This window comes from Salmo salar, chromosome ssa18, assembly GCF_905237065.1.
Source record: "Salmo salar chromosome ssa18, Ssal_v3.1, whole genome shotgun sequence".
NCBI lineage: Eukaryota > Metazoa > Chordata > Actinopteri > Salmoniformes > Salmonidae > Salmo > Salmo salar.
In genome coordinates, this window is record NC_059459.1 from 54429018 (window position 1) to 54456159 (window position 27142).

General features: G+C 42.8%; 1 protein-coding gene across 4 annotated transcripts in view; it reads left to right on the forward strand.

Moving 5' to 3' along the window:
- Positions 1 to 27142, forward strand: part of LOC106577488 (uncharacterized protein KIAA0232) — a 100485-nt gene that overhangs the window by 69210 nt on the left and 4133 nt on the right. For all 4 annotated transcript variants that reach the window (XM_014155517.2, XM_014155515.2, XM_014155518.2 and 1 more), the window contains exons 3-6: positions 13245 to 13385; positions 23266 to 23335; positions 23446 to 23527; positions 23686 to 27067. In XM_014155517.2, the coding sequence (XP_014010992.1) occupies positions 13245 to 13385; positions 23266 to 23335; positions 23446 to 23527; positions 23686 to 27067 (3675 nt within the window). The remainder of the gene's footprint in view (positions 1 to 13244; positions 13386 to 23265; positions 23336 to 23445; positions 23528 to 23685; positions 27068 to 27142) is intronic.

Consider the following 27142-nt stretch of genomic DNA (forward strand, 5'->3'; position numbering starts at 1 on the left):
CTCTCCCCTTTCACAATAGAAGCCTGAAACAACTTTCTAAAGACTCTTGACATTTAGTGGAAGCCTTAGGAAGTGCGATCTGACCCCATAGACAATCACTTAAAAAAAAGGAAAAAAAAGACAACTCAGATTTCCCACTTCCTGGTTGGATTTTTCTCAGGTTTTTGCCTGCCATATGAGTTCTGTTATACTCACAGACATTATTTTAACCGTTTTGGAAACTTTTAGTGTTTTCTATCCAAATCTATATGCATATTCTAGCTTCTGGGCCTGAGAAACAGGAAGTTTACTCTGGGCACGCTTTTCATCCAAACTTCCCAATGCTGCCCCCTATCCCAATGAAGTTAAGAACAAATGTATTTACATTGACTGTCTACCAAGAGGCAATAGGATGCCTGCGGGGAGGGGGGCTGGTATTAAGAATGTAGGACAAAACACACATCACTACAAGAGACAACACTACATAAAGAGAGACCTAAGACACACAGCACAGTAGCATCACATGACGACAACACGGTAGTGACACATGGTAGCAGCACAAACGTGGTACAAATATTGTTAGGCACAGACAATAGCACAAATGGCAAAAAAAGTATAGACGACAATGCATCACGCGAAACAGCCACAACTACGAGTGTCCATGTTTGAGTCTTTGAATGAAGAGATGGAGATAAAATGGTCCAGTTTGAGTTTTTTTTATTATTATTTTTTTTTTTTTCATCTCGTTCCACTCGCTAGCTGCAGCGAACTGAAAAGAGGAGTGACTCAGAGATGGGTGTGCTTTGGAGACCTTTAACACAATGTGACTGGCAGAACAGGTGTTGTATGTGGAGGATGAGGGCTGCAATAGATATCTCAGATGGGGGGGGGTTTATAAATGACCATCAACCAGTGGGTCTTGCAACAGGTATACAGAGGTGACCAGTTTACAGAGTAGTATAGAGTGCAGTGATGTCTCTTATAAGGAGCATTGGTGGCAAATTTGATGGCCAAATGGTAAAGAACATCTAGCCGCTCGAGAGCACCCTTACCTGCCGATCTATAAATTACGTCTCTGTAGTCTAGCATGGGTAGGATGGTCATCTGAATCAGGGTTAGTTTGGCAGCTGGGGTAAAAGAGGAGCGATTTACTACAGAGGAAACCAAGTCTATATTTAAATTTTAGCCTGCAGCTTTGATATGCGCTGAGAGAAGGACAGTGTACTGTCTGGCCATACTCCCGAGTCCTTGTATGAGGTGACTACCTCAAGCTCTATACCAGGCCTGGGCAATGGCTGGCCCGGGGGCCATATGCGGCCCACGACCTGATTCAAAGTGGCCAGCGGAATCATGCTCAGATAACATAACATTTGCGATAGTAAAGTTTAGAAAAACGTATTTGTTATTCAAATTAAAAGCTCAATGAGTACTCGCCATTGTGTAATGATGTAACTCACACTGCTTGCGGGATATTTCTTTTGAAGGTACGTATAAATAACAACTACACGAGGACAGACAGTGACTGACAGGCTGACACACACATCAGTTACAAATAGTAGCTAGCTCAAAACAAATTTTTCAAAGATAAGGAAAGTAGACAACGAATGTAGGGTGTTCCAGCAAGAGTGGACATCGAAATATTTCTGTGTTGCGGTATTAGGGAAAGCTGTGTGCAAAGAGGGCATCGCTGTCTTGAAAGACTACAACTTGTCCCGACACTTCAGACGAAGCATGCAGAGTAGAGGTCGGCCAATTAATCGGCATGGCCGATTTCAAGTGCTCATAACAATCGGTATTTTTGGATGCCGATTATGGCCGATTACATTGCACTCCACGAGGAGACTGCGTGGCAGGCTGACCACCAGTTACGCGAGTGCTGCAAGGAGGCAAGGTAAGTTGCTAGCTAGCATTAAACTTATCTTATAAAAAACAATCAATCTTAACATAATCACTAGTTAACTACACATGGTTGATATTACTAGTTTAACTAGCTTGTCCTGCGTTGCAAATAAATTAACAGGCACCGCATTGATTATCGAATCACAGCCTACTTCGCCAAACGGGTGACGATTTAACAAGCACATTTGTGAAAAAAGCACTGTCGTTGCACTAATGTACCTAACCATAAACATCAATGCCTTTCTTAAAATCAATACACAAGTACAGTTGAAGTCGGAAGTTTGCTTACACTTTTGCCAAATACATTTAAACTCAGGTTTTCACTATTCCTGACATTTAATCCTAGTAAAGATTCCATACATGAAGGGAACATTTCGGCATTTGCTGTATGACTAGTGAGGAGGTCCATATGGCAAATGTACGGTCCCTTACTAGACGTCCGCGAACGTTTGTAAAATCGGCGGACGGCGCCGGACTGTGCACCGGGGCCGGATCTTCCGGGACGTCATCGAACGAAGTCTCTCGGACGTTCGGTTTCCGTTTTAATAAAATTTTACAATTTTGGTCATTTTTCACCTGTCCCGGATTATACCACAGGAGGGCGAATGGAGGGCACATGGAATCATATTGCAAATGTAACAAACATCACCAATCATGACGTGGCCTTTTCTCCTAAACGGAAAAGACTTCGAAGACAACTTGGTGAGCATTGGTTTGGCATAATGGGCAGTTGGCCCCGAACAAGATGGACTCTTGGCCTCAACGCTTTTTGAGTTAAGGCCATTTTTCTGGGATCAAAAGTAAAAAATGTAAATAGAGCGCTAATTTGACCGCTTCACGTCAAAGTACATGAGCCTACGGTGTCAGGAAAAAAGGAACCAGACATTTATCTATTGTCATTTAACCTCTCTAGGGTAGGTGGCACCAAATCGTCCCACCTACGCAACAGCCAGTCTAATCCCGTGGCGCGATATTCAAATACCTTAATGCTATTACTTCAATTTCTGAAACATATAACTATTTTACACCATTTTAAAGACAAGACTCTCCTTTATCTAACCACACTGTCCGATTTCAAAAAGGCTTTACAACGAAAGCAAAACATTAGATTATGTCAGCAGAGTACCCAGCCAGAAATAATCAGACACCCATTTTTCAAGCTAGCATATAATGTCACATAAACCCAAACCACAGCTAAATGCAGCACTAACCTTTGATGATCTTCATCAGATGACAACCCTAGGACATTATGTTATACAATACATGCATGTTTTGTTCAATCAAGTTCATATTTATATCAAAAAACAGCTTTTACATTAGCATGTGACGTTCAGAACTAGCATACCCCCCGCAAACTTCCGGGGAATTTACTAACAATTTACTAAATTACTCACGATAAACGTTCACAAAAAGCATAACAATTATTTTAAGAATTATAGATACAGAACTCCTCTATGCACTCGATATGTCCGATTTAAAAATAGCTTTTTGGTGAAAGCACATTTTGCAATATTCTAAGTACATAGCCCAGCCATCACGGGCTAGCTATTTAAACACCCGGCAAGTTTAGCCTTCACCAAAATCAGATTTACTATAACAAAAATGTTATTACCTTTGCTGTTCTTCGTCAGAATGCACTCCCAGGAATTCTACTTCAATAACAAATGTTGGTTTGGTCCCAAATAATCCATCGTTATATCCAAATAGCGGCGTTTTGTTCGTGCGTTCTAGACACTATCCGAAATGGTAAATCAGGGTTACGAGCATGGTGCATTTCGTGACAAAAAATGTCTAAATATTCCATTACCGTACTTCGAAGCATGTCAACCGCTGTTTAAAATCAATTTTTATGCAATTTATCTCGTAAAAAAGCGATAATATTCCGACCGGGAATCTGCGTTTCGGTAAATAGAGGGAAAAAAAGAAAGACGGGGGCGACCAGTGCACGCGCCTAAGCCCACTGTCCCCTGATCGGCCACTTGACAAAGGCGATAATGTGTTTCAGCCTGGGGCTGGAATGACGACATTCAGCTTTTTCCCGGGCTCTGAGAGCCTATGGGAGCCGTGGGAAGTGTCACGTTACCGCAGAGATCCTTTGTTTTGGAAAGAGATGTCAAAGAAAGCCAATAAATGGTCAGACAGGCCACTTCCTGTAAAGGAATCTTCTCATGTTTTTGCCTGCCATATGAGTTCTGTTATACTCACAGACACCATTCAAACAGTTTTAGAAACTTTAGGGTGTTTTCTATCCATATCTAATAAGTATATGCATATTCTAGTTACTGGGTAGGAGTAGTAACCAGATTAAATCGGGTACGTTTTTTATCCGGTGGTGTAAATGCTGCCCCCTAGCCCTAAGAGTTTAACCTCTTACATCTAGACGTTCCGCTAGCGGAACACCTGCTCCAATATCCAATGATAGGCGTGGTGCGAATTACAAATTCCTCAAAAATCCCAAAACTTCAATTTTTCAAACATATGACTATTTTACACAATTTTAAAGACAAGACTCTCCTTTAATTAACCACACTGTCCGATTTCAAAAGGGCTTTACAGCGAAAGCAAAACATTAGATTATGTCAGCAGAGTACCCAGCCAGAAATAATCAGACACCCATTTTTCAAGCTAGCATATAATGTCACAAAAAACAAAACCACAGCTAAATGCAGCACTAACCTTTGATGATCTTCATCAGATGACACTCCTAGGACATTATGTTATACAATACATGTATGTTTTGTTCAATCAAGTTCATATTTATATCAAAAACCAGCTTTTTACATTAGCATGTGACTAGCATTCCCACCGAACACTTCTGGTGAATTTACTAAATTACTCACGATAAACGTTCAAAAAACATAATTATTTTAAGAATTATAGATACAGAACTCCTTTATGCAATCGCGGTGTCCGATTTTAAAATAGCTTTTCGGTGAAAGCACATTTTGCAATATTCTGAGTAGATAGCCCGGCCATCATGGCTAGCTATTTTGACACCCACCAAGTGTGGTACTCACCAAACTCAGATTTACTTTAAGAAAAATTGGATTACCTTTGCTGTTCTTCGTCAGAATGCACTCCCAGGACTTCTACTTCAATAACAAATGTTGGTTTGGTTCCAAATAATCCATTGTTATATCCAAATAGCAGCGTTTTGTTCGTGCGTTGAAGACACTATCCGAAGGGTAAAGGGTGACGCGCCCGGCGAGTTTCGTGACAAAAAATGTCAAAATATTCCATTACCGTACTTGGAAGCATGTCAAACGCTGTTTAAAATCAATTTTTATGCGATTTTATTTTTTAATTTTTGTAAAAAAAAAATCTCGTAAAAAAGCGATAATATTCCCACCGGGAAACCCTGTTTTCGTTCAAAGACGAAAAAATAAAAACATGGAGTCGTCTCGTGCACGCACCCCCAGTCTCATTGTTCTCAGATCGACCACTATCCAAATGCGCTACTGTTTTTCAGCCATGGCCTGCAAAGTCATCATTCAATGTTCTGGCGCCTTCTGAGAGCCTATGGGAGCGTTAGAAAATGTCACGTTACAGCAGAGAGCCCCTGTTTTGGATAGAGATGATCAAGAAGGCCAAGAAATAGTCAGAGAGAGCGCTTCCTGTTTGGAATCTTCTCAGGTTTGGGCCTGCCAAATGAGTTCTGTTATACTCACAGACACCATTCAAACAGTTTTAGAAACTTTGGAGTGTTTTCTGCGCTCGCCATCTATTGGATATTTGCTGTGATTTGGCACATTCAATACTTTCATAATTGACAAAAAAAGAATTGGACATTTTCATTTGGACATTTCTAATGGCATTTGGCAACAAAAAAAGTCACTTTTGACTTCCTATGAAATCATATTCCAAATGCATAAAACAAATGCCTTATGCACAAGCAAAAACAACCCCAAAAAATGATGTCAATAAAATGTCAAAAGTATGTTCATACAGCTCTTATACATGTGTAATTGACATACAAATCTGAAAATTTCCCAAAAACGGTCCAGAAAGCACTTTTTTAAGGGGGTGATAAAATGAAAAGAAAAATAGAAAACTTTTCAAAATTTGACCCTTGGGTGTTGACTTGTGTTACATTTGCAATATGAAAATCCACGGTGGAGCGTGCTCGCCATCTATAGGATTTTTGGGGTGTGACACTTGGCATTTGCCATATGAAATTTGCAGTATGATTTGGATGAATGTGGACCAAATTGGGTGGTATTGTCATTAGGGTGTATGATTCGTACGGTGCCAATATATCCCCATTCATTTTTGTCCATTTGGAGGGGGTCTTCCCTTACATGTTTTAGGTCAGTTAGGATCACCACTTTATTTTAAGAATGTGAAATGTAAGAATAATAGTAGAGAGAATGATTGATTTATTCCAGCTTTTACATACGCCCAATTAGTATTTGGTAGCATTGCCTTTAAATTGTTTAACTTGGGTCAAATGGTTCAGGTAGCCTTCCATAAGCTCCCCACAATAAGTTATGTGAATTTTTGCCCATTCCTCCTGACAGTGCTGGTGTAACTGAGTCAGGTTTGTAGGCCTCCTTGCTCGCACACGCTTTTTCAGTTTTGCCCACACATTTTCTGTAGGATTGAGGTCAGGGATTTGTGATGGCCGCTCCAATGCCTTGACTTTGTTGTCCTTAAGCCATTATGCCACAACTTTGGACGAATGCTTGGGGTCATTGTCCATTTGGAAGACCCATTTGCGACCAAGCTTTAACTTCCTGACTGATGTTGCTTCAATATGTCCACAATTGTCCTTCCTCATGATGCCATCTATTTTGTGAAGTGCACTAGTCCTTCCTGCAGTAAAGCACCCCCACAACATGATGCTGCCACCCCCGTGCTTCATGGTTGGGATGGTGTTCTTCGGCTTGCAAGCATCCCCCTTTTTCCTCTAAACTTAATGATGGTCATTATGGCCAAATAATTATATTTTTGTTTCATCAGACCAGAGGACATTTCTCCAAAAAGTATGATCTTTGTCCCTATGTGCAGTTGCAAACTGTAGTCTAGCTTTTTTATGGCGGTTTTGGAGCAGTGGCTTCTGCCTTGCTGAGCGGCCTTTCAGGTTATGTCGATTATAGGACTTGTTTTATAGGACTTGTTTTACTGTGGACATAGATACGTTTGTACCTGTTCCCTCCAGCATCTTCACAAGGTCCTTTGCTGCTGTTCTGGGATTGATTTGCACTTTTCACACCAAATTACGTTCATCTCTAGGAGACAGAACGCAATTCCTTCCTGAGTGGTAATGCGGCTGTGTGGTCCCATGGTGTTTATACTTGCGTACTATTGTTTGTACAGATGAACGTGGTACCTTCAGGCGTTTTGGAAATTGCACCCAAGTTTGAACCAGACTTGTGGAGGTCTAAAATTTCTTTGAGGCCTTGGCTGATTTAAAAAAAAATATACATATTTTTTTTCTCACCATGATGTCAAGCAAAGAGGCACTGAGTTTGAAGGTAGGCCTTGAAATGCATCCACAGGTACACCTCCAATTGACTCAAATTATGTAAATTAGCCTATCAGAAGCTTCTAACGCCATGACATAATTTTCTGGAATTTTCCAAGCTGTATAATGGCACAGTCAACTTAATGTATGTAAACTTCTGACCCACTGGAATTTTGATACAGTGAATTATAGTGTCTGTAAACAATTGTTTGAAAAATGACTTGTGTCATTCACAAAATGTATGTCCTAACCGACTTGCCAAAACTATAGTCTGTTAACAAGAAATTTGTGGAGTGGTTGAAACACTTAGGTTGGAGTCATGAATACTTGTTTATGTAAACCTCCGACTTCAACAGTATATATTTTTTTTAAACCTGCATATTTAGTGTTAGCTGGTAATATTAACTAGGGAAATTTTGTCACTTCTCTTACGTTCTGTGCAAGCAGAGTCAGGGTATATGCAGCAGTTTGGGCCACCTGGCTCATTGCGAACTGTGTGAAGACCATTTCTTCCTACCAAAGGCCGTAATTAATTTGCCAGAATTTTACATATTTATGACATAACATTTGAATGTTGTGCAATGTAACAGCAATATTTAGACTTAGGGATGCCACCCGTTCGATAAAATACGGAACAGTTCCGTATTTCACTGAAAAAATTTACGTTTTGTTTTTGAAATGATAGTTTCCGGATTTGACCATATTAATGACATACGGCTTGTGTTCATTATAGGTAAGTCTGATTTGATAGAGCAGTCTGAGCAGTGGTAGGCAGCAGCAGGCTCGTAAGCATTCATTAAACAGCACTGTCCTGCGTTTGCCAGCAGCTCTTCGCAATGCTTGAAGTACAGCGCTGTTTATGACTTCAAGCCTATCAACTCCCGAAATTAGGCTGGCAATACTAAAGTGCCCATAAGAACATTCAATATTCAAAGGTATATGAAATACAAATGGTATAGAGAGAAATAGTCCTATAATTCCTACAATAACTACAACCTAAAACTTCTTACTGGGAATATTGAAGATCCATGTTAAAAGGAACCACCAGGTTTCATATGTTCTCATGTTCTGAGCAAGGAACTTAAACGTTAGCTTTTTTACATGGCACATATTGCACTTTTACTTTCTTCAAGACTGTTTTTGCATTATTTAAACCAAATTCAACATGTTTCATTATTTAGTTGAGACTAAATCAATTTAATGTATTATATTAAGTTAAAATAAGTGTTCATTCAGTATTGTTGTAGTTGTCATTATTACATATAGAAAAGTCAATCGATTTTTAATCGGTATCTGCTTTTTTTGGTCCTCCAATAATCGGTATCGGCGTTGAAAAATCATAATCAGTCGACCTCTAATGCAGAGAAATATAGGAATATGTCTTCTGAGCAGAGTGCAAGTGCATCGAAAGTGTTGCTTTCTCAGTTGCAGAAGCAGCGAGGACTTTTCACAAAACTGCATTCAGCAAACGACGGAATTGCGAGAGCTAGCTATATACTGTCCCACAAAATTGTAAAACATGAGAAGCCATTCGCTGAGGGCGAATTCATTAAATAATGTTTAATTGACTCTGCAGCAATATTTTGCCCCGACAAGAAAGAGCTGAATGTTTCCCTGTCAAGATGAATAGTGACACGGTGTGTTGAGGACAACGCAGAGAATATGGAACAACAGTTGAAAGACAAGGTAAAGGATTTCACCTATTTCTCCTTGGCCCTGGATGAGAGCAGTGATGCATGACACTGCACATTTGTTGATATTCTTACGAGGCGTAAGACCAGACCAGGAGCTTGCTTCAGTGCAGTCAATGAAGAGCACAACCACAGGGAAAGATTTATTGGAGTTTAGTAAGTGTGTGGCAAAGCTGGGACTGAGTTTTGAAAAGTTATCCAGTGTGACCACTAATGGGTGCCCAAACTTGACGGGAAAAAAGTTGGCCTTTTGAAAAGGATACAAGATCAAGTAGCTGAGCTGAACCCAGATCAGAAAATGATTTTCCTGCATTGCATTATTCATCAGGTGCTCTGTAAATGTGTCCTGAAAATGGCCATGTTGTGGATACAGTGGTAAACTTCTTAAGAGCGAAATTTAAACCACAGACAGTTTGTCTCACTGTTGGAAGAGAAAGAGTCGGGTCATGCAGATCTCCCCTACCACACAAACGTGAGATGGCTGAGTTTGGGGAAGGTGATTAAAAGGGTGTGGGACCTGAAGTCGGAGATTTCTGAGTGTTTGCAAATGAAGGTAAAATGTGAATTTCCCTCAACTGCAAGATATAGAATGGTTGGCTGATTTTGTCTTCACCGTGGACATCATGGCCCTCATGAATGAACTGAATTCCAAACTACAAGGGAAGGGCTTTTTTGCACATCAGATGTACAGCCTTGTCAAAGCCTTCAAGGAAAAATTACTCCCCCTGACCGGCCAAGTAGAAGCCAACAATCTCACCCACCTTCTGACACTACTAGTCTGTTCCCTATCAGATGACCAGCGGGAGAAGTATACATCGCTGCTGTGTGCTTTGAACAGTGAGTTTTCTCATCGTTTTGAGGATTTCAATGTGTTGGAAAATGACATGCTGTTTGTTTCCTCTCATTTCACCTTCAATGTGGATAACGCTCCCGCTGACCTGCAATTTATGCTTATCGATCTTCAGTCTGATGCAGTGATTGTTTTGATTAGAAAACATTGTCACTGATGAGGTTCTATGCATCTCTTGAACAACATTTTCCGAAGATTAGGAGTCATGCTCAGATGTTTGTACTGTTTGGGTCAACCTATGTATGTGAACAGACATTTTCTGTGATGAAATATAACAAGTCAAGACAAAGATTCTCTTACTGACTCTCAGCAATCCTGCGCATAGTGACGTCAGAAACTATACCTGACTGCTCTAGTCAATGCCCGTCAGAGACTTCACTCCTCACACTGATTGAGTAGTTTAAATGTAATGTTGAGCTCACTCTTTCCTGTGTTTTTGTGCATACCCGTTAACAAGAGTTCTGTCCGTGGTGCTGAATGCACAGTGTACTTTTCCCTCCGTGTAGTTCATTGCATGTTTAATAATGAAAATACCTACCAAAAGGAGAACATGGATGTGGTTTATTTCTGTGGATGTTAAATAAGTAAAATAAATAGCATATCTGGATGTGATTTACAGTAGATATCTGTCAACACAGTCATACGCATGATGTATAATCCCGTAATAGGATTCTGGACCGCGATGGCAAAAATATATTCTAATTTGGCCCTCCATGGAAAATAATTGCCCAGGCCTGCTCTAAACCCTTGGAGGTAGCAATGACACCGTTGGGGAGAGGGGCATTCTTCTTACCAAACCACATTACCTTTTTGTTTTGTAGATGTTCAGAACAAGGTTAAGAGTAGAGGGAGCTTGTTGTAGAGATATTTAACACAAAATCCGGGGAGGGGACAGCTGAGTATAAGACGATAATCTGCATATAAATGGATGCGAGAGCTTCCTACTGCCTGAGCTATGTTGTTGATGTAAATTGAGAACAGCGCAGGGCCTAGGATCGAGCCTTGGGGAACTCCCTTGGTCACAGGCAGTGGCTGAGACAGCAGATGTTCTGACTTTATACACTGCACTCTTTGAGAGAGGTAGTTAGCAAACCAGGCCAAAGACCCCTCTGACACATTACTCCTTAGCAAGCTCACAAGAATGGAATGGTCTACCGTATCAAAAGTTTTGGCCAAGTCAATAAAAATAGCATCACAACATTGCTTAGAATCAAGGGCAATGGTGGGAAAAGGGCAATGGTGGGGAAAAAAAATGTTTGATATGTATGCATTCACTACTGTAAGTCGCTCTGGATAAGAGCGTCTGCTAAATGACTAAAATGTAAATGTGACATCATTGAGGACCTTTTAAGATTGCAGTGACACATCCATAACCTGAGCGGAAACTAGATTGCATACCAGAGAGAATACTATAGACATCAAGAAACCCATTAAGTTGATTATTGACATGTTTTTCCAACACTTTTGATAAACAGGGCAAAATAGAAATAGGCCCATAACAGTCAGGATCAGCTTGATCTCCCCCTTTTTAAATAAAGAAAGCACTGTGGCTGCCTTCCCAGAAAGGAGAGACCAGTTAAAAAGCTCCGAGAGAGGCTTGGCGACGATAGGGGCAGCAACCTTAAAGAAGAAAGGGTCTAAACCATCTGACCCAGATTTTTTGGGGGGTTAAGTTTCAGGAGCTCTTTTAGCACCTCGGACTCAGTGACCGCCTGCAGGGAGAAACTTTGTAGCGGGGCAGGGGAAAAAGAGGGAGAAGTGTTGGGGATAGTCGCAATAGAACGGGTGGGAGATGAGGAAATGTTAGACGGGCAGGGAGGCATGGCTGAGTCATAGGAATCGTGACTTAATGAAGTGGTGATTAAAGAGCTCAGCCATGTTCTTCTTGTCAGTAACAACCACATCATCAACATTAAGGGACATGGGCAGCTGTGAGGAGAAGGAGGGTTTATTCTCCAGGTCTTTAACCGTTTTCCAGAACATCTTGGGGTTAGACCCACAGAGTGAGAACTGCTCCTTAAAGTAACCAACTTTGGCCTTCTGGATAACCTGAGTGTGCTTATTTTTCAATTGCCTGAATGAGAGCCAGTCAATCTGAGTATGTGTGTGCCAAGCCTTTCGCCAAATGCAGATCTTGAGGTGTAGTAACTCTGCAAGATCACCTGTTTTTAATTCAAATTTTCTTTATGGGTGCGTGTTTGTTACCACTGAAAATATCAAAAAAGAAGGTTCAAGCGTCATCGACAGAGGGGATCAAGCTGATTCTATACCATTTTACAAGGCTTGCGCATTGTTTTTTTTTTAGCAAGCGTCTATGACAAATCAGGACAGGTTGTTTCACTGAGCAGCCATTACAAACACAGGCTGTAAAACAGTGATCACTAAGTTCATTACAGAAAACACCAGACTGAAATCTATCAGGATTATTTGTGAGGATAACATTGAGGTGAGTAGCCTTTTCTGGGTGTTTGGAGTCATACCTTGTGGAAATGGTAATAAACTGAGAAAGATTTAGGGAGTCCCATTGCTTTAGGACTTGGTCAGGTGGTTTAAGCATGTCCCAGTTTAGGTCACCAAGCAGGACAAATTCAGACTTAGTGTATGGGGCCAGGAGAGAGCTTAGGGCAGGTAGGGTACAGGCCGGTGCTGATGGAAGAATATAGTACCCAGCAACAGTCAACAAAGTTATTGGATTAAAAAAATTATGCTTAAAACCAGCAAATCAAATTGTTTGGGGACAGACTTGGTGGAAACAACCAAGCACTGAAGGTGTTCCTTGGTAAAGATTGCCACTCCCCCATCTTTGGAAGATCTGTCTTGCCAAAAACAAAGGTATAACCAGAAAGGTTAACATTAGTATTCAGTACACATCTGGATTGGAGCTGTGAACGCACACTTTCAATTGATCCATTTTAGGTAATAGGCTTCTAGTGTTATCGTGCAGAAAACCCAGGCTTTTACGAGAGCAGCAATCAGTGAAGCAGATATCAGAGCACAAGTTCGAATTGGAGCAAGCAACAGTAATGGGCCATATTCATATATACTGTACATATGAATATGTATATATGAATAGTGTGTAAATAGTATTTTTGTTGTCTGTTGGTGTCTTTCCAATATATATCTCTTATTTAATGCAGTATATTATGTTCTAGTCTATAACTGTTCTGTACTTTGTCATTTTATGTGGACCCCAGGAAGAGTGCAGTAGCTAATGGGGATCCTACTAAACTAAACATACACATAGCCAATGAAGAAGAGGGTTCTGTTTAGTATTCATTATGAGTCAGGTGATTGTAAGTGAACCTATTGATTTAAAGCCGTCTCATTAAATGACTGATGTGGAGGAATTTTGTGTGTGCAGGAAAATGACATCTTGGGCTGGGAGAAGGGAACTGGGAAGAAATGGGGCAAGAGTAAGAAGAAAGGAGGAGGGACGGACCTAAGTCTGGAGGAGATAAAGAAGCAAGCCGCTGTGCAATGCCTGCGTTCAGCATCTGATGAAGTAAGTGCCGTTCCACTCCAGTGTCGCCACATCTCTTCACCCCATGTTTTTGTACACATAGTTTACTCACAGCATTGCTCATGCACTCCTGAGAAATTGAAATGATACATTTCACTTTGACTCTTTGAAGCTTGAATATTCAGGAGCAGTTGCATATAATGATAATTGGTACAGCAGTTCTGTGGTTATTTTGGCACACACCAGTGTGTAAGCTACAAAGCTGAATATGTTGAGTATTGAAGAATGGCAGAAGCATGTACAGTGCCTTCAGAAAGTATTTATACCCCTTGACTTATTCCACTTTTTGTTATGTCATGTTCCTTTTTCTCAGGAGTGGCTTGCATTTGGCCATTCTCCCATAAAGCCCAGATTGGTGAAGTGCTGTAGACTGTTTTTCTGGCAGGTTCTACCATCTCAGCCAACGAATTCTGTCGTTCTGTCAGAGTGGTCATTGGGTTCTTGGTCACTTCCCTGACCAAGGTCCTTCTTGCTTGGTCGCTCAGTTTGGTTGGAATGCCAGCTCTGGGTAGTTTCAATTTCCCAATGCTTGAGACCACTGTAGTCTTGGAACCTTTCAACACTCTAGAAATTGTTTTATACATTTCCCCAGATATACTTCTCTGAGCTCTACAGACAGCTACTTGGAATCATGGTATATTTTCTGCTCTGATGTACAGTACATTCGGAAAATATTCAGACACCTTGACTTTTTCCACATTTTGTTACGTTATTATAAAATGTATTATAGTTTTTTTTACCGCTCAATCTACACACAATACCCCATAATGATTTTTATACAAACAAAATATATAAATAACATTTACACAAGTATTCAGACCCTGTACTCGGTACTTTATTGAAGCGCATTTGGCAGTGATTACAGCCTCAAGTCTTTTTGGGTATGACGCTACAAGCTTGTCACGCCTGTATTTGGGGAGTTTCTCCCATTTTTCTCTGCAGTTCCTCTCAAGCTCTGTCAGGTTGGATGGGGAGCGTCGCTGCACAGTTATTTTCAGGTCTTTCCAGAGATGTTAGATCGCGTAAAAGTCCGGGCTCTGGCTGGGCCACTCAAGGACATTCAGAGACTTGTCCTGAAGCTACTCCTGCTTTGTCTTGGCTGTGTGCTTAGGGTTGTTATCCTGTTGGAAGGTAAACCTACACCCCAGTCTGAGGTCTTGAGTGCTCTGGAGCAGGTTTTCATCAAGGATCTCTGTACTTTGCTCTGTTCATCTTTCCCTCTCCTGACTAGTCTCCCAGTCCCTGCCGCTGAAAAACATCCCCACAGCATGATGCTGCCACCATGCTTCACTGTAGGGATGGTGCCAGGTTTCTTTCAGACGTTATGCTTGGCATTCAGGCCAAAGAGTTTAATCTTGTTTCATGGTCAGTCTTTTTAGGTGCCTTTTGGCAAACTCACAGAAGACTGTTGTCTTTTTTACTGAGGAGTAGCTTCTGTCTGGCCACTCTACCATAAAGGCCTGATTGGTGGAGTGCTGCAGAGTTGGTTGTCCTTCTGGAAGGTTCCCCATCTCTACAGAGGAACTCTGGAGCTCCTTCAGAGTGACCATCGGGTTCTTGGTTACCTCCCTGACCAAGACCCTTCTCCCCAGATTGCTCAATTTGGCCGGACGACCAGCTCTAGTAAGTGTCTTGGTGGTTCCAAACTTCTTCCATTTAAGAATGATGGAGGCCACTGTGTTCTTGGGGACCTTCAATGCTGCAGAAATGTTTTGGTACCCTTCCCCAGATCTGTGCCTCGACACAATCCTGTCTCGGAGCTCTACGGACAATTCCTTCAACCTCATGGCTTGGTTTTTGCTCTGACACGCACTGTCAACTGTGGGACCTTATATAGACAGGTGTGTGCTATTCCAAATCATGTCCCATCTATTTAATTTACCACAAGTACAACTTCATTGGAATCCAGAAACATCTCAAGGATGATCAATGGAAACAACAGGATGCACCTGTGCTCAATTATGAGTCTCATAGCAAAGGGTCTGAATACTTATGTAAGTAAGACATCTTTTTATTTTTTTTATTTAGTACATTTGCAAAAATGTCAACCTGTTTTCGCTTTGTCATTGTGGGGTATTGTGTGTAGATTGAGGATTTTTTTTTTAATCCATTTTAGAATAAGGCTGTAATGTAACAATTATATAGACAGGTGTGTTTCTTTTTTAAATCATGTCCAAACAATTGAATTGGCCACAGGTGAACTCCAATCAATTTGTAGAGACATCTCAAGGATGATCAAAGGACATTGGATTCACCTGAGGAAGACCCTTAGTCAAACCATTATTATCATCATCATCATATGATACTTGGCATTGACCAGCCTTATTTTGTGATTGCTCTCCAGGATTTTCACAGCCAGTGTGATGTAATGAGCGTTTACTGGCAATGTTGGATAGAGGTCAGCAGAGTGAAGAACTGTGAACCAGTAAATGACTCCCATGTGCACTCACACTGTTACACTCAGTATTGAGATAACACATAACATTATGTTGCAGAGGTGTCAATGCATATAAGCGAGTGCCCAGTTTAATAAACCTGCATTATCCCCCCCAAAATTCTGACATTTTCCTTAGCGGTTGGTTGGCAGTAGTATAGTATCAAAAGCAGCCCGTAGTAGAGCGAGTGTGTGTGTGTGTGAGGGCTGGGATAGAGCTGGAGGGGGTATAGGGGGAAGGGTCTGCAAGGTAGAGGAGTGTGCTGCTATCTGGGGGACTGGACTTTGCAGTCTTTTTTTTAACCAGCACATGCTGCACAGGATTGCAGCACAGAGAGCAGAGTGTGTGTGTGTGTTGCCCGTCAGCTGACCGGCATTAACACAATTATGCAAGAGGAAACACAGGGCCAGGGGAGAAACGTAGCTTTTTTTTACTGGGCGGCATGGTAAGGAATGTCACTTTCTGTCAGAAAGAGTGCGAGAAGGGGGAGTGTGTAAATGTAAAATATTTTTGACTAATCCGGCCCTCGATAGATAGATAGATAGATAGATAGATAGATAGATAGATATCTCTATAGCAGTCCTCACCGAATGCAGTTGTTTTTATGATGGTGTCTGTTGAGGCATTTTGACATGGCTGTCTTTATATAGACCAGATCGTAGCAGGCCTTGTTTACAGAAAAACAGATCACTTCATCTTTGTTCAGCGAGTAAGTTATCAATAGGTATAAGGAAGAAGTAGGTGTCGGAGAACTTTGTCTAATGCCTGATATTTTGTAAGTGTTTTGTTGGATAGACAGGTGGTTGTTTGGGCTATGCTTAGTCATTCTCTCGCAATATTTCTCCCTCTTAGCTAAATTTAACCAGTGTTTTACACAAGTACATAGAGTAGCCATCCAAATAGAAAAAGTAGCCAGCCAGGTACCGGCACCCCTGGGTTTTATTTTTTTTGGTAGCCTCTGGTACATTATAAATGCCTTGATTCCATCTGAAATACACAGCAAAATAATTGAATCCTTTGTTGAGTTTGCCTCCGACTGGGGAAAAATGTGTTGTTATATTGTGTAGAAGGATATAACTACAGTGCCTTGCGAAAGTATTCACCCCCTTGGCATTTTTCCTATTTTATTTTCTTACAACCTGGAATTAAAAAGGATTGTTGGTGTTTGTATCATTTGATTTACACAACATGCCTACCACTTTGAAGATAAAAATATTTTTAATTGTGAAACAAATAAGACAAAAACTGATCTTGAGTGTGCATAACTATTCACCCCCCCAAGTCAATACTTTGTAGAGCAACCTTTCGCAGCAATTACAGCTGCAAGTCTCTTGGGGTATGTCTCTGTAAGCTTGGCACAACTATCCACTGGGATTGTTGCCCATTCTTCAAGGCAAAACTGCTCCATCACCTTCAAGTTGGACAGGTTCCGCTGGTGTACAGCAATCTTTAAGTCATACCACAGATTCTCAATTGGATTGAGGTCTGGGCTTTGAGTAGGCCATTCCAAGACATTTAAATGTTTCCCCTTAAACCACTCGAGTGTTGCTTGAGCAGTATGCTTAGGGTCATTTTCCTGCTGTAAGGTGAACCTTCGTCCCAGTCTCAAATCTCTGGAAGACTGAAACAGGTTTCCCTCAAGAATTGCCCTGTATTTAGTGCCATCCTTCAATTCTGACCAGTTTCCCAGTCCCTGCTGATGAAAAACATTGTCACAGCATGATGCTGCCACCACCATGCTTCACTGTGGGGATGATGTTCTTTGGGTGATGTGAGGTGTTGGGTTTGCGCCAGACATAGCATTTTCCTTGATGGCCAAAAAGCTCAATTTTAGTCTCATCTGAGTACCTTCTTCAATATGTTTGGGGAGTCTCCCACACGCCAATGGCTTTTATTGGCCACTCTTCCATAAAACCCAGCTCTGTGGAATGTACAGCTTAAAGTGGTCCTATGGACAGATACTCCAATCTCCGCTGTGGAGCTTTGCAGCTCCTTTAGGGTTATCTTTGGTCTCTTTGTTGCCTCTGATTAATGCCCCACTTGCCTGGTCTGTGAATTTGAAAGGTGGCCCTCTCTTGGCAGGTTTGTTGTGGTGCCATATTCTTTAAATTTTTTTAATAATGGATTTAAATGGTACTCTGTGGGATGTTCAAAGTTTCGGATGTTTTTTTATAATCCAACCCTGATCTGTACTTCTCCACAACTTTGTTCCTGACCTGTTTGGAGAGCTCTTCATGGTGCCGCTTGCTTAGTGGTGTTGCAGACTCTGGGGCCTTTCAGAACAGGTGTGTGTATTTACAGTAGGGAGAACAAGTATTTGATACACTGCCGATTTTTCAGGTTTTCTTACTTACAAAGCATGTAGAGGTCCAGAAAATCACATTGTATGATTTTTAAGTAATTAATTTCCATTTTATTGCATGACATAAGTATTTGATCACCTACCAACCAGTAAGAATTCCGGCTCTGACACACCTGTTAGTTTTTCTTTAAGAAGCCCTCCTGTTCTCCACTCATTACCTGTATTAACTGCACCTGTTTGAACTCGTTACCTGTATAAAAGGCACCTGTCCACACACTCAATCAAACAGACTCCAACCTCTCCACAATGGCCAAGACCAGAGAGCTGTGTAAGGACATCAGGGATAAAATTGTAGACCTGCACAAGGCTGGGATGGGCTACAGGACAATAGGCAAGCAGCTTGGTGAGAAGGCAACAACTGTTGGCACAATTATTAGAAAATGGAAGAAGTTCAAGATGACGGTCAATCACCCTCGGTCTGGGGCTCCATGCAAGATCTCAACTCGTGGGGCATCAATGATCATGAGGAAGGTGAGGGATCAGCCCAGAACTACACGGCAGGACCTGGTCAATGACCTGAAGAGAGCTGGGACCACAGTCTCAAAGAAAACCATTAGTAACACACTACGCCGTCATGGATTAAAATCCTGCAGCGCACGCAAGTATGTCTATTTCTATGTTGGTGCTTATATGGTTCCCAATTAGAGGCAGCTGTTTATCGTTGCCTCTGATTTGGGATCATATTTAGGTAGTTATTTCCCCACCTGTGTTTTGTGGGATATTGATTGATTGTTAATGTGTTTGGGCACTCTGTCCTCACGGTCTTTGTAAGTTTTGTTATTTCGTTTTGTTAGTTTCACTTAAATAAATATGTGGAACTATACTCGTGCTGCGCCTTGGTCCACTCATTTCCAAGAACGTGACAGAATATCCCACCAAACCAGGACCAAGCAGCGTGTTCACCAGGTAAAGGACATGGGAAGAAGTGATGGGTGGATGCGAAACCCTTCCTTGGTGACAGACTGAAGGTAATAATGGAGGACAGCGACGACGCCAGGGTTTGCGGCCACAGAAAGCCCAAGGACAACCCCAAGTTTTTTTGGGGGGGGGCACAAGGGGTGGCCGGTCGAGCTGAGGAGAGTGCCAGAGCCCGAATGGCAAACTCTGGAGGAGCTTATCATCAGACCATGGCCACAGAAACCCCAAGGTTTTTTTGGGGGGGGGGGGGGCATATGGAGCTGGCGGCTGAGCTGCGGGAAGAGCCAGAGACTGTCAGGGAGGCAATGGAGAAGTTGGGGGAGAGAGAGAGATGTGCAAGTGTGTTCTGCTCAACATTCGACCTGAAGATCCGGTTAGCAGTCTGACACCTGTGTCGGCTCCACACATCAGGCCTCCAGTGCGCCTCCCCAGTCCGGTACGTCCTGTGCCTGCTCCTCTCACTCGTCCAGAAGTGCGTGTCACCAGTCCGGTGCCACTTGTACCTGGCTCAACACATCAAGCCTCCAGTGTGCTTCCCCAGTCTGGTACGTCCTATTCCCAGCCCGGAGCCTCTGGCGACGGTTCCCGGCACGGAGCCTCTGGCGACGGTGTCCCGGCACGGAGCCTCCGGCGACGGTGTCCCGGCACGGAGCCTCCGGCGACGGTGTCCCGGCACGGAGCCTCCGGCGACGGTGTCCCGGCACGGAGCCTCCGGCGACGGTGTCCCGGCACGGCGCGATGGCCGGATCCGTGGTCTGGGCGGGGGCTACGACCTGCACCGGAGCCGACACTAATCACCCCCCCACCCTCCCCATTTGGTTTCAGGTTTTACGGCCGGAGTCCGCACCTTTGGGGGGGGGGGTGTACTACTGTCACGCCCTGACCATAGAGAGCCCTTGGTTCTCTATGGTGTAGTAGGTCAGGGCGTGACTAGGGGGTGATCTAGTATGTCTATTTCTATGTTGGTGCTAATATGGTTCCCAATTAGAGGCAGCTGCAGCTGTTTATCATTGCCTCTGATTTGGGATCATATTTAGGTAGTTATTTCCCCACCTGTGTTTTGTGGGATATTGATTGATTGTTAGTGTGTTTGGGCACTACGTCCTCACGGTCTTTGTAAGTTTTGTTTTGTTAGTTTCACTTAAATAAATATGTGGAACTATACTCACGCTGCGCCTTGGTCCACTCATTTCCAAGAACGTGACAGGGATGAATACTTTTGCAAGGCACTGTATACAACTTTAAATGACTGAAAATGTATGAATTCACTGATGTTAGTTTTGGATATTGTCTAGGCCTATATGATCAGGACTAAGATAACATTACACTTTAAACTGTAACTTGTCTTATCTTGAGATTTAAAGTATTATTTACAGTTTTACTGCAAGATATAAATTGACACAGTGATGTTGTTCAAATGATGTATTTTATTTAAACAGAAAAATGAAGAAAATAGCCCACATTATCTTGAAATGAAAGGTTTTGTTTTAAGAGGTTTCAGTTTTTTCCGGTTTTCGCTATCAAATCAAAGTTGGACATTCTAAATCCACAAAAATGCTTAAACCACATCAGGCGACCATCTGAGTGGCTGGTAGAAAACAGCTACCAACCACTCAGATTTTTTACCATGCAAAATATTTGTTTGCCATTATTACACCAAAAATCACAAACAACCGATCAGCATGCTTTGTAATGTTTCTAAAAATACATGTATTACTCGTAATGGTGCATATTGCTCAATTTAATGTGTGAACTGTCTTTTAACCAATGTACTGTGTTAAATTAAATAATTTGAAACAATAGTAAAAAGTAAAACAAACTCTTGTACAACGTAACATTAAGGAATCAACAGCCCTGCCACAAAATGCTGAATGATATGGCTTTTTTATTAGAAGTTCAGGTCTCTAACGCTGACATTTTTTACAAGGACTATATAAGTTGATATTTAGGAGCACAAATAAATGTAGAAGCACAAGAAAATGAGGTGTTTTAATTATAAGAAATGACTAAGTTCATGAAAAGGTTTTTAGACTGTTCCATGCTCAATCAAGCACAATTTACCCCAAAATAATGTGAGTCAACAAGGGGCAGCTGAACATTTTAAGGGGCTGGCCATTACTGTGGTAAGGGCACTCCGTGTCTGTCAGAGATGATATTCTCTGTCTGCTACCAGCCTTTCATGTCAATTTGACCAATTTATACATTTACATTTGGGCTTGGAATTGAAACAAAAACTGTTCCCAAATGCTGAGTGACCACCCGCCAACTTGTCTGGTGAAATATACATTGTACCTAAATCTACCTGCATTCGGCAGGTGTTTAATTTCCCACTCTGTAGACCATGTTTGAGGTCTGGGGAAAATCGGAGAAATTACGATTTTATTTTAATGTAGTTACCCTTTAATTCAAGTGCACACAGCAATAGGCTGTTGTTTAACCAAAAATATTGTATTTTAAGCTTTTTGAAGCTGGTATACAAAACCGAAAATAAGATGCAAAAACGAAACTTAAGAATGGTAAGCTTAGAAATAAAACAGATCTACCGCTTCTTAGACTTGCTTTCAATGAGTGACAGATCTATAATTCACATTTCTATCTGAATTTGGTCAGATCACCCAAAAAGTTACTTATTGCAGCTTTAATTGAAAAGGTTTTTGGGAAAGCCTTCCTATCTACCAGAAGACTTTTCATTACCATCATCGCTAACAGCTTCACAAAGTGGTAGACGTGAGTACTGTACACAAGTTGCAAGAAATACGAATCACTAATGCATTCTGTTCATGTCTTATGATAAACTTGTGCAAATTAATACATTTAGAATACATTTAGTTGATTCCCTATTAAAGTTAATACACTTTTGAATATTGTTGAATTCCGTTTTAATGCTGGTTTCTGCGAGGGCCCTAATTATAAAATGAGGATTTCCACTACCCATTGTTCCTGCAGTAATGAGTTACCAGCTTCATCATAATTTATCAGCAGATAATTGCCGAAAAGCCTAGGCCTACCAGTAGCCTATGCAAATTAGGAAGCCAAATGAACGACCCCCCTCACCGATGCGATTCGGTAGGCTACACTCACTGACTGATGAGATGAGTCACTCACTTTAGCGTCACTGTCTGGCAAGCTCTGACATTTTAGGAAAGGAAATCATTTGGTTTACTTAGCCCGACACCATGGACACAACCACGTTGCATGATAGATAAATGGCAAAGGGATATAGGAGAATGACCTTATTCAGTCAGTTTGAAACTAGTCAACACTTGCTGTTCAGTTGTCAATCAACGAACAGTAAATTGCCTACTTGAGTAAATAGCCTACTTGGCACAACGACTCCACGTGGCTGGCTATGTGAAAGAAAATTAAATGTCAGATAACAATAATTAGGCTATTGGATTTCGACTCCTCGTTACCACTTACATTACATGGGACATGCCAATTCACGAGCATCATGCTTTCGCTCCCTCCTCCGTGTAAAGAAATTCGGTTGCAACCAGAGATCTGTATAAAATGACGAAATGCTCATGTCTCCGCTTTAAAAATGGGAGTTGTTGTGCCAAAGCGGGAAGGCAGGCGACACGCTTAGATACAAAATAAGCCCATAGAAACACATTGGGCTTATTTTGGCGAGAGTGAAACCTCTCGCTTTGTCTCTGCTGCGTTTCCCCAGTCATTGCTCGCTTTGTGACTGACAGGCGCCTATCCAATCAATAGATTGCTAGAATATGCAAATCGTTCATTCTAGTTGGAGAGGGCTCGACAAACCTATCGAATTGAAATTTTTAAGTGAAAAGTAGTCTAGTTAATCTGAAAAAAATGTAGCCGGCTGAAAATGTGTGTAACCGTGATTAGCCGTCAGCCTCCGCTAATGGAAACACTGATTTAACACAGTCATGGTAGAGCATGCCCGTGCTGACAGTCAGCTGGTTAGACTTCTGTCAGCCCTACGTTAATACCCTCTAGTCAGTGTTACAATGGGGGTCAAAGTTTGCCTTTAAAAAAAGCTTATGTTCAAACCCATAAGTGTTATTGTTGGATACATCACTTTATGAATGGTCTGATGCAAATGTTTTATTAATTCTCTTCAATGGATTCTTTGCTAGATTAATTCTTATGTTACATATTCTCCCTAATTTTTTCCCCACAGAACTCTGGAATCGAGAGCCTGGTCGAGGAGCTTTGCTCCAAACTCAAGGACATCCAAAACAAACAGAAAGGTTTGTATCTTGGGTTTATACATTTGTATGCCCTGTTGTAACAAACTAGTAAATATAAAAACACGTCAATGATAACGCTTCTTTATCATATTGCTTATAATTCTTCACAGAAGAAAAACCGCTCAACAAATCTTATGGATCTCAGTCTCCTGAACAAGTTGAGTCCTCTTCCTCAAAGGACCAGGTGGAAATGTATGTTTTAATTAATTTATTTATTTTTACCCATAACCACAATAATACTGTCCTGAGTAGCTGGCACAACTAGCTGATTTAGTTTTATGCCCATTAAACATGTGCTCATTCTTTTTATTATTTATCTTAATTGACAACATTTTCTCTCGTTGTTGCAGGTATTATGAAGCCTTTCCTCCTTTGTCAGAGGGATCTGTTTGTCTCCAAGAGATCATGACGGTGTGGAACAAAGCTAAAGCCAGCGCTTACTCTGGCTCATCATCCTCTGCAGCCCCGCAGACCAGCACTGACACCTCCTCCCCAAAAGATTGCAACAGCGATGGTGAAGCTGCTAATGAGAGAACCCCTGAGGCATGCAGCACTACCACTAACCCAACCAGCGAGAGAGCCCAACAGCGACGCAGCAAGAAGGAGAAAGAGAACCGATACCATGGTGGCGCAACAGTGGAGGACCGAGCTGCCGTTCACAGCAAGAGGCAGGCGAGGCACAGGTCAGAGGGCAAGTATCGGCCTCGCTCCTGGTCCTCTGGCTCTAGCGAGGCTGGCTCGAGCTCCAGCGGGAACCCAGGCGATTCCAAAATCTCCAGCAGGAAAGCAGTCAGAATCAGGCACAAGTCCAAGGAGACGGGCAGCAGGAGTAAGAGGGGGCGCAACAGAGGACAAGTGAAACTGGCTCTGCAGGCCATTGACAAAGAGGGGCGCAGGAATGCTGGAGGCAGCAGCAGCAGCACCACTGGAGGCCCTGCAAGGCAAACACAGCTCTACAAAAAGGGGAACAGGCCGCTGAAGGAGATTCGAAAATATCCAGGTTGGGGAGACGCAAAGGAGTCCGGAGCTGAGGCCAGCAACAAAAAGGAGTACATGGAAGAGCCCCTGTGGTACACAGAGCCCATCACAGAGTATTTTGTACCTTTCAGTAGCAGAAAGAGCAAACTGGAAACAAAGTACCGGAGTAAGGTGGACTCTCGAGACGACTTGACTATGTCTGCCAACTTTGAAAGGCTCTCTGAGAGAATGCAAGGCATCTACATTGCCAACGCAAGCTTCCAGAGGTCGTATCTGGCAGCGGGAACCTTTGTGGATGGGCACTTTGTTGAGGTGCCAGGCGACTCAAATGAGGCTAACGACCTCAATGGGACCTCAAGCTTCCCTCCGCCCGAGGATAGTAGAGATTTAGATGATGACCATCTGTCTGAATTCACTCACTTCTATGAAGTCGATATTTATCAATCCATATTGGATCCTAGTGCCTCAGACTCAGTACAAGAGAGTCGGATCTTGAGCATGATTCGACAGAAGAGCGAAGAACAAAGAGACTTTGAGACAGAATGTTGTTTAGTGTTAGATGGCCTTGAGCTGCAAGGGGAAAGTGCAATAAGGGTGGACTGTCAGGAAACTTTGTCAGCTGATGGGTTCCTCATGCAGGATTTGGAAAGAATGGCTCAGGTCTGGGAATGTTATTCATCCTCTAGCTCTGAAGATAAAGATGGAGAAAGCTTTGTAGGGGACTCTCCCGTTCAGCTCTCCCCCACTTTGGACGGTGTTACATTCACCATCAGCACGCTGCCTGGAAACCTGGAGGAGCCTCATCTCCCAGAAGCCACGAGCGATGCGTCTGGTCTGAACAACTCCTGCTTCTCTCTTTTTGAGCTGCAGTACGATAGCCCCACTCTTTCTTTTCCCTGCGACTCACTCACCGTTGGTCAAGAAAACAACACAGATTCAAGTAGCTGTCTAGAACCACATTGTAACAAGCAGTCTCGTTTGCTAATATGGACCAAAAATAGTGCCTTCGATGAAACTGAACATTGTTCAAACCTTTCAACCCGAACCTGCAGTCCATGGTCGCATTCGGAAGAGACGCGTTCAGACAATGAGCAAATAAACGTTCATACAGAGGAGTCCGCTCTAATTGGCAATGAAGAGATTAATTGTATAATCCTCCCCATCTCTAGTACATACCTAGAGGAAGAAATCCTGGACTTTTTACAAGAAGACACCGGTCGTCAGTGCGATGAGGTCAATGTAGGCACAGTGTCCAATCCGACCTTCGCAAAGAAATCTAAATTGGAGTCCATTTGTGGAATAGCGTTAGAACAGTACGACGCTGGCATGTTTTCGCATGACACAAACCAACAGTGTGACAACTACAGCTCAGGGATAATAAAGGACATTTGGACAGCTATCGGAGATGGAGATCCTGAACTATCACTAGGAGGAGAGAAGCCAGGCGAGGGCTTGTTCTCCAAAGAGTCGAGCAGCTACCACTGCGGTTGCCTTGACGTGCAGCTAAAGGAAGTTTGTCCCATCCAGGGGCCTCTGAAGAAGGCAGTGCAGCACTCTGAGTACCACCTGTGGGAAGGCAAGAATGAAGAGCAGGCCCTCCTGGCCAAAAACGAACTCTCGAAGATGAATGCTTCTGGGGATTACATGACGCCGTCCAAGCCCTGGGACGTGAACCCTGAGAAAGACAACACATCGTTCATCCTGGGAGGAGTGTACGGAGAGCTGAAGACGTTCAGTGGTGATCAGGACTGGGCCGTGGTGCCGCCTGGCGACGCGAGAGGCAGCCTGCTACAGTGTGCCGCTGCTGCTGCCTCTGGCTCAGACGTGGTCACCATTGCTGGTACAGATGTGTTCATGAATACGGGCAGCTGCTTTGCCCCTGGCCATAAGCCCTTCTGGAGGCCCCTGGTCTCCTTCGGGCAGAGCGACCAGGCTACTATAGGAGGTGGGGAAGGTTTGAATAAGGGATTTTCTTTAATCTTCCATGAAGATTTACTCGGATCCTGTGCAGGCTTCCAAGGCGAGGAGCCAGGACTCGACAACCCGTTTGCGTCCTTCGATCTGAACAATCAGTTCTCTCAAGTCCTCCACGTAGAATGCTCCTTCGAGCCTGAGGACATGGCTTCGTTCAGCCCGGGGTTCAAGCCCAAGTCTATATTGTGCTCGGACTCTGAGAACGACGCTTTCCACCCACGGCTATACGGCATCAACCAGACCACCCAGTACAGGGCCATCCGCATCTCTCCCAGGACTCACTTCCGACCCATATCCGCCTCAGAGCTGTCGCCCGGTGGAGGGAGCGAGTCGGGGGTTGATTCCGAGAAAGAAGAGGAGAAGAGTGTTCCATTCCTGGCCCTGCCAGATGTCTTCGATGACCCTCAGGCCGACCTCAAACCGCTGGAGGAGGACGCAGAAAACGAGGGCCCCTGCTACGGGAAGTCAGAACTGGAATCTGGTAAATTCCTGCCCAGATTGAAGAAGTCTGGCATGGAGAAGAGTGCCCAGACCTCACTGGATTCTCAGGAGGGCTCCAACACCCTCCTGCCAATCGCTGAGCAAGAGATTTGCTTAGACTGCGAAATGGCGGCCGCAGCGGGAGCAGCAACATTGATGGCAAGCGGACGGATGGACGTCCCAGTCAATCAGATTCAGAAGGAAGAATCTTGCAGAGAGAAGGAAGCCTGCAAATGTGCAACGGCTGGTCAGTGTCCCACATATGGGAAAACCTATGACTTCATTGAAGATTTGCATGAGGTAAGAATGTTATAAGAATGTCTAGGTGGGTTGGATCAGAAGTGACTTTACATTTTTTTACAATGAAACAGTTTC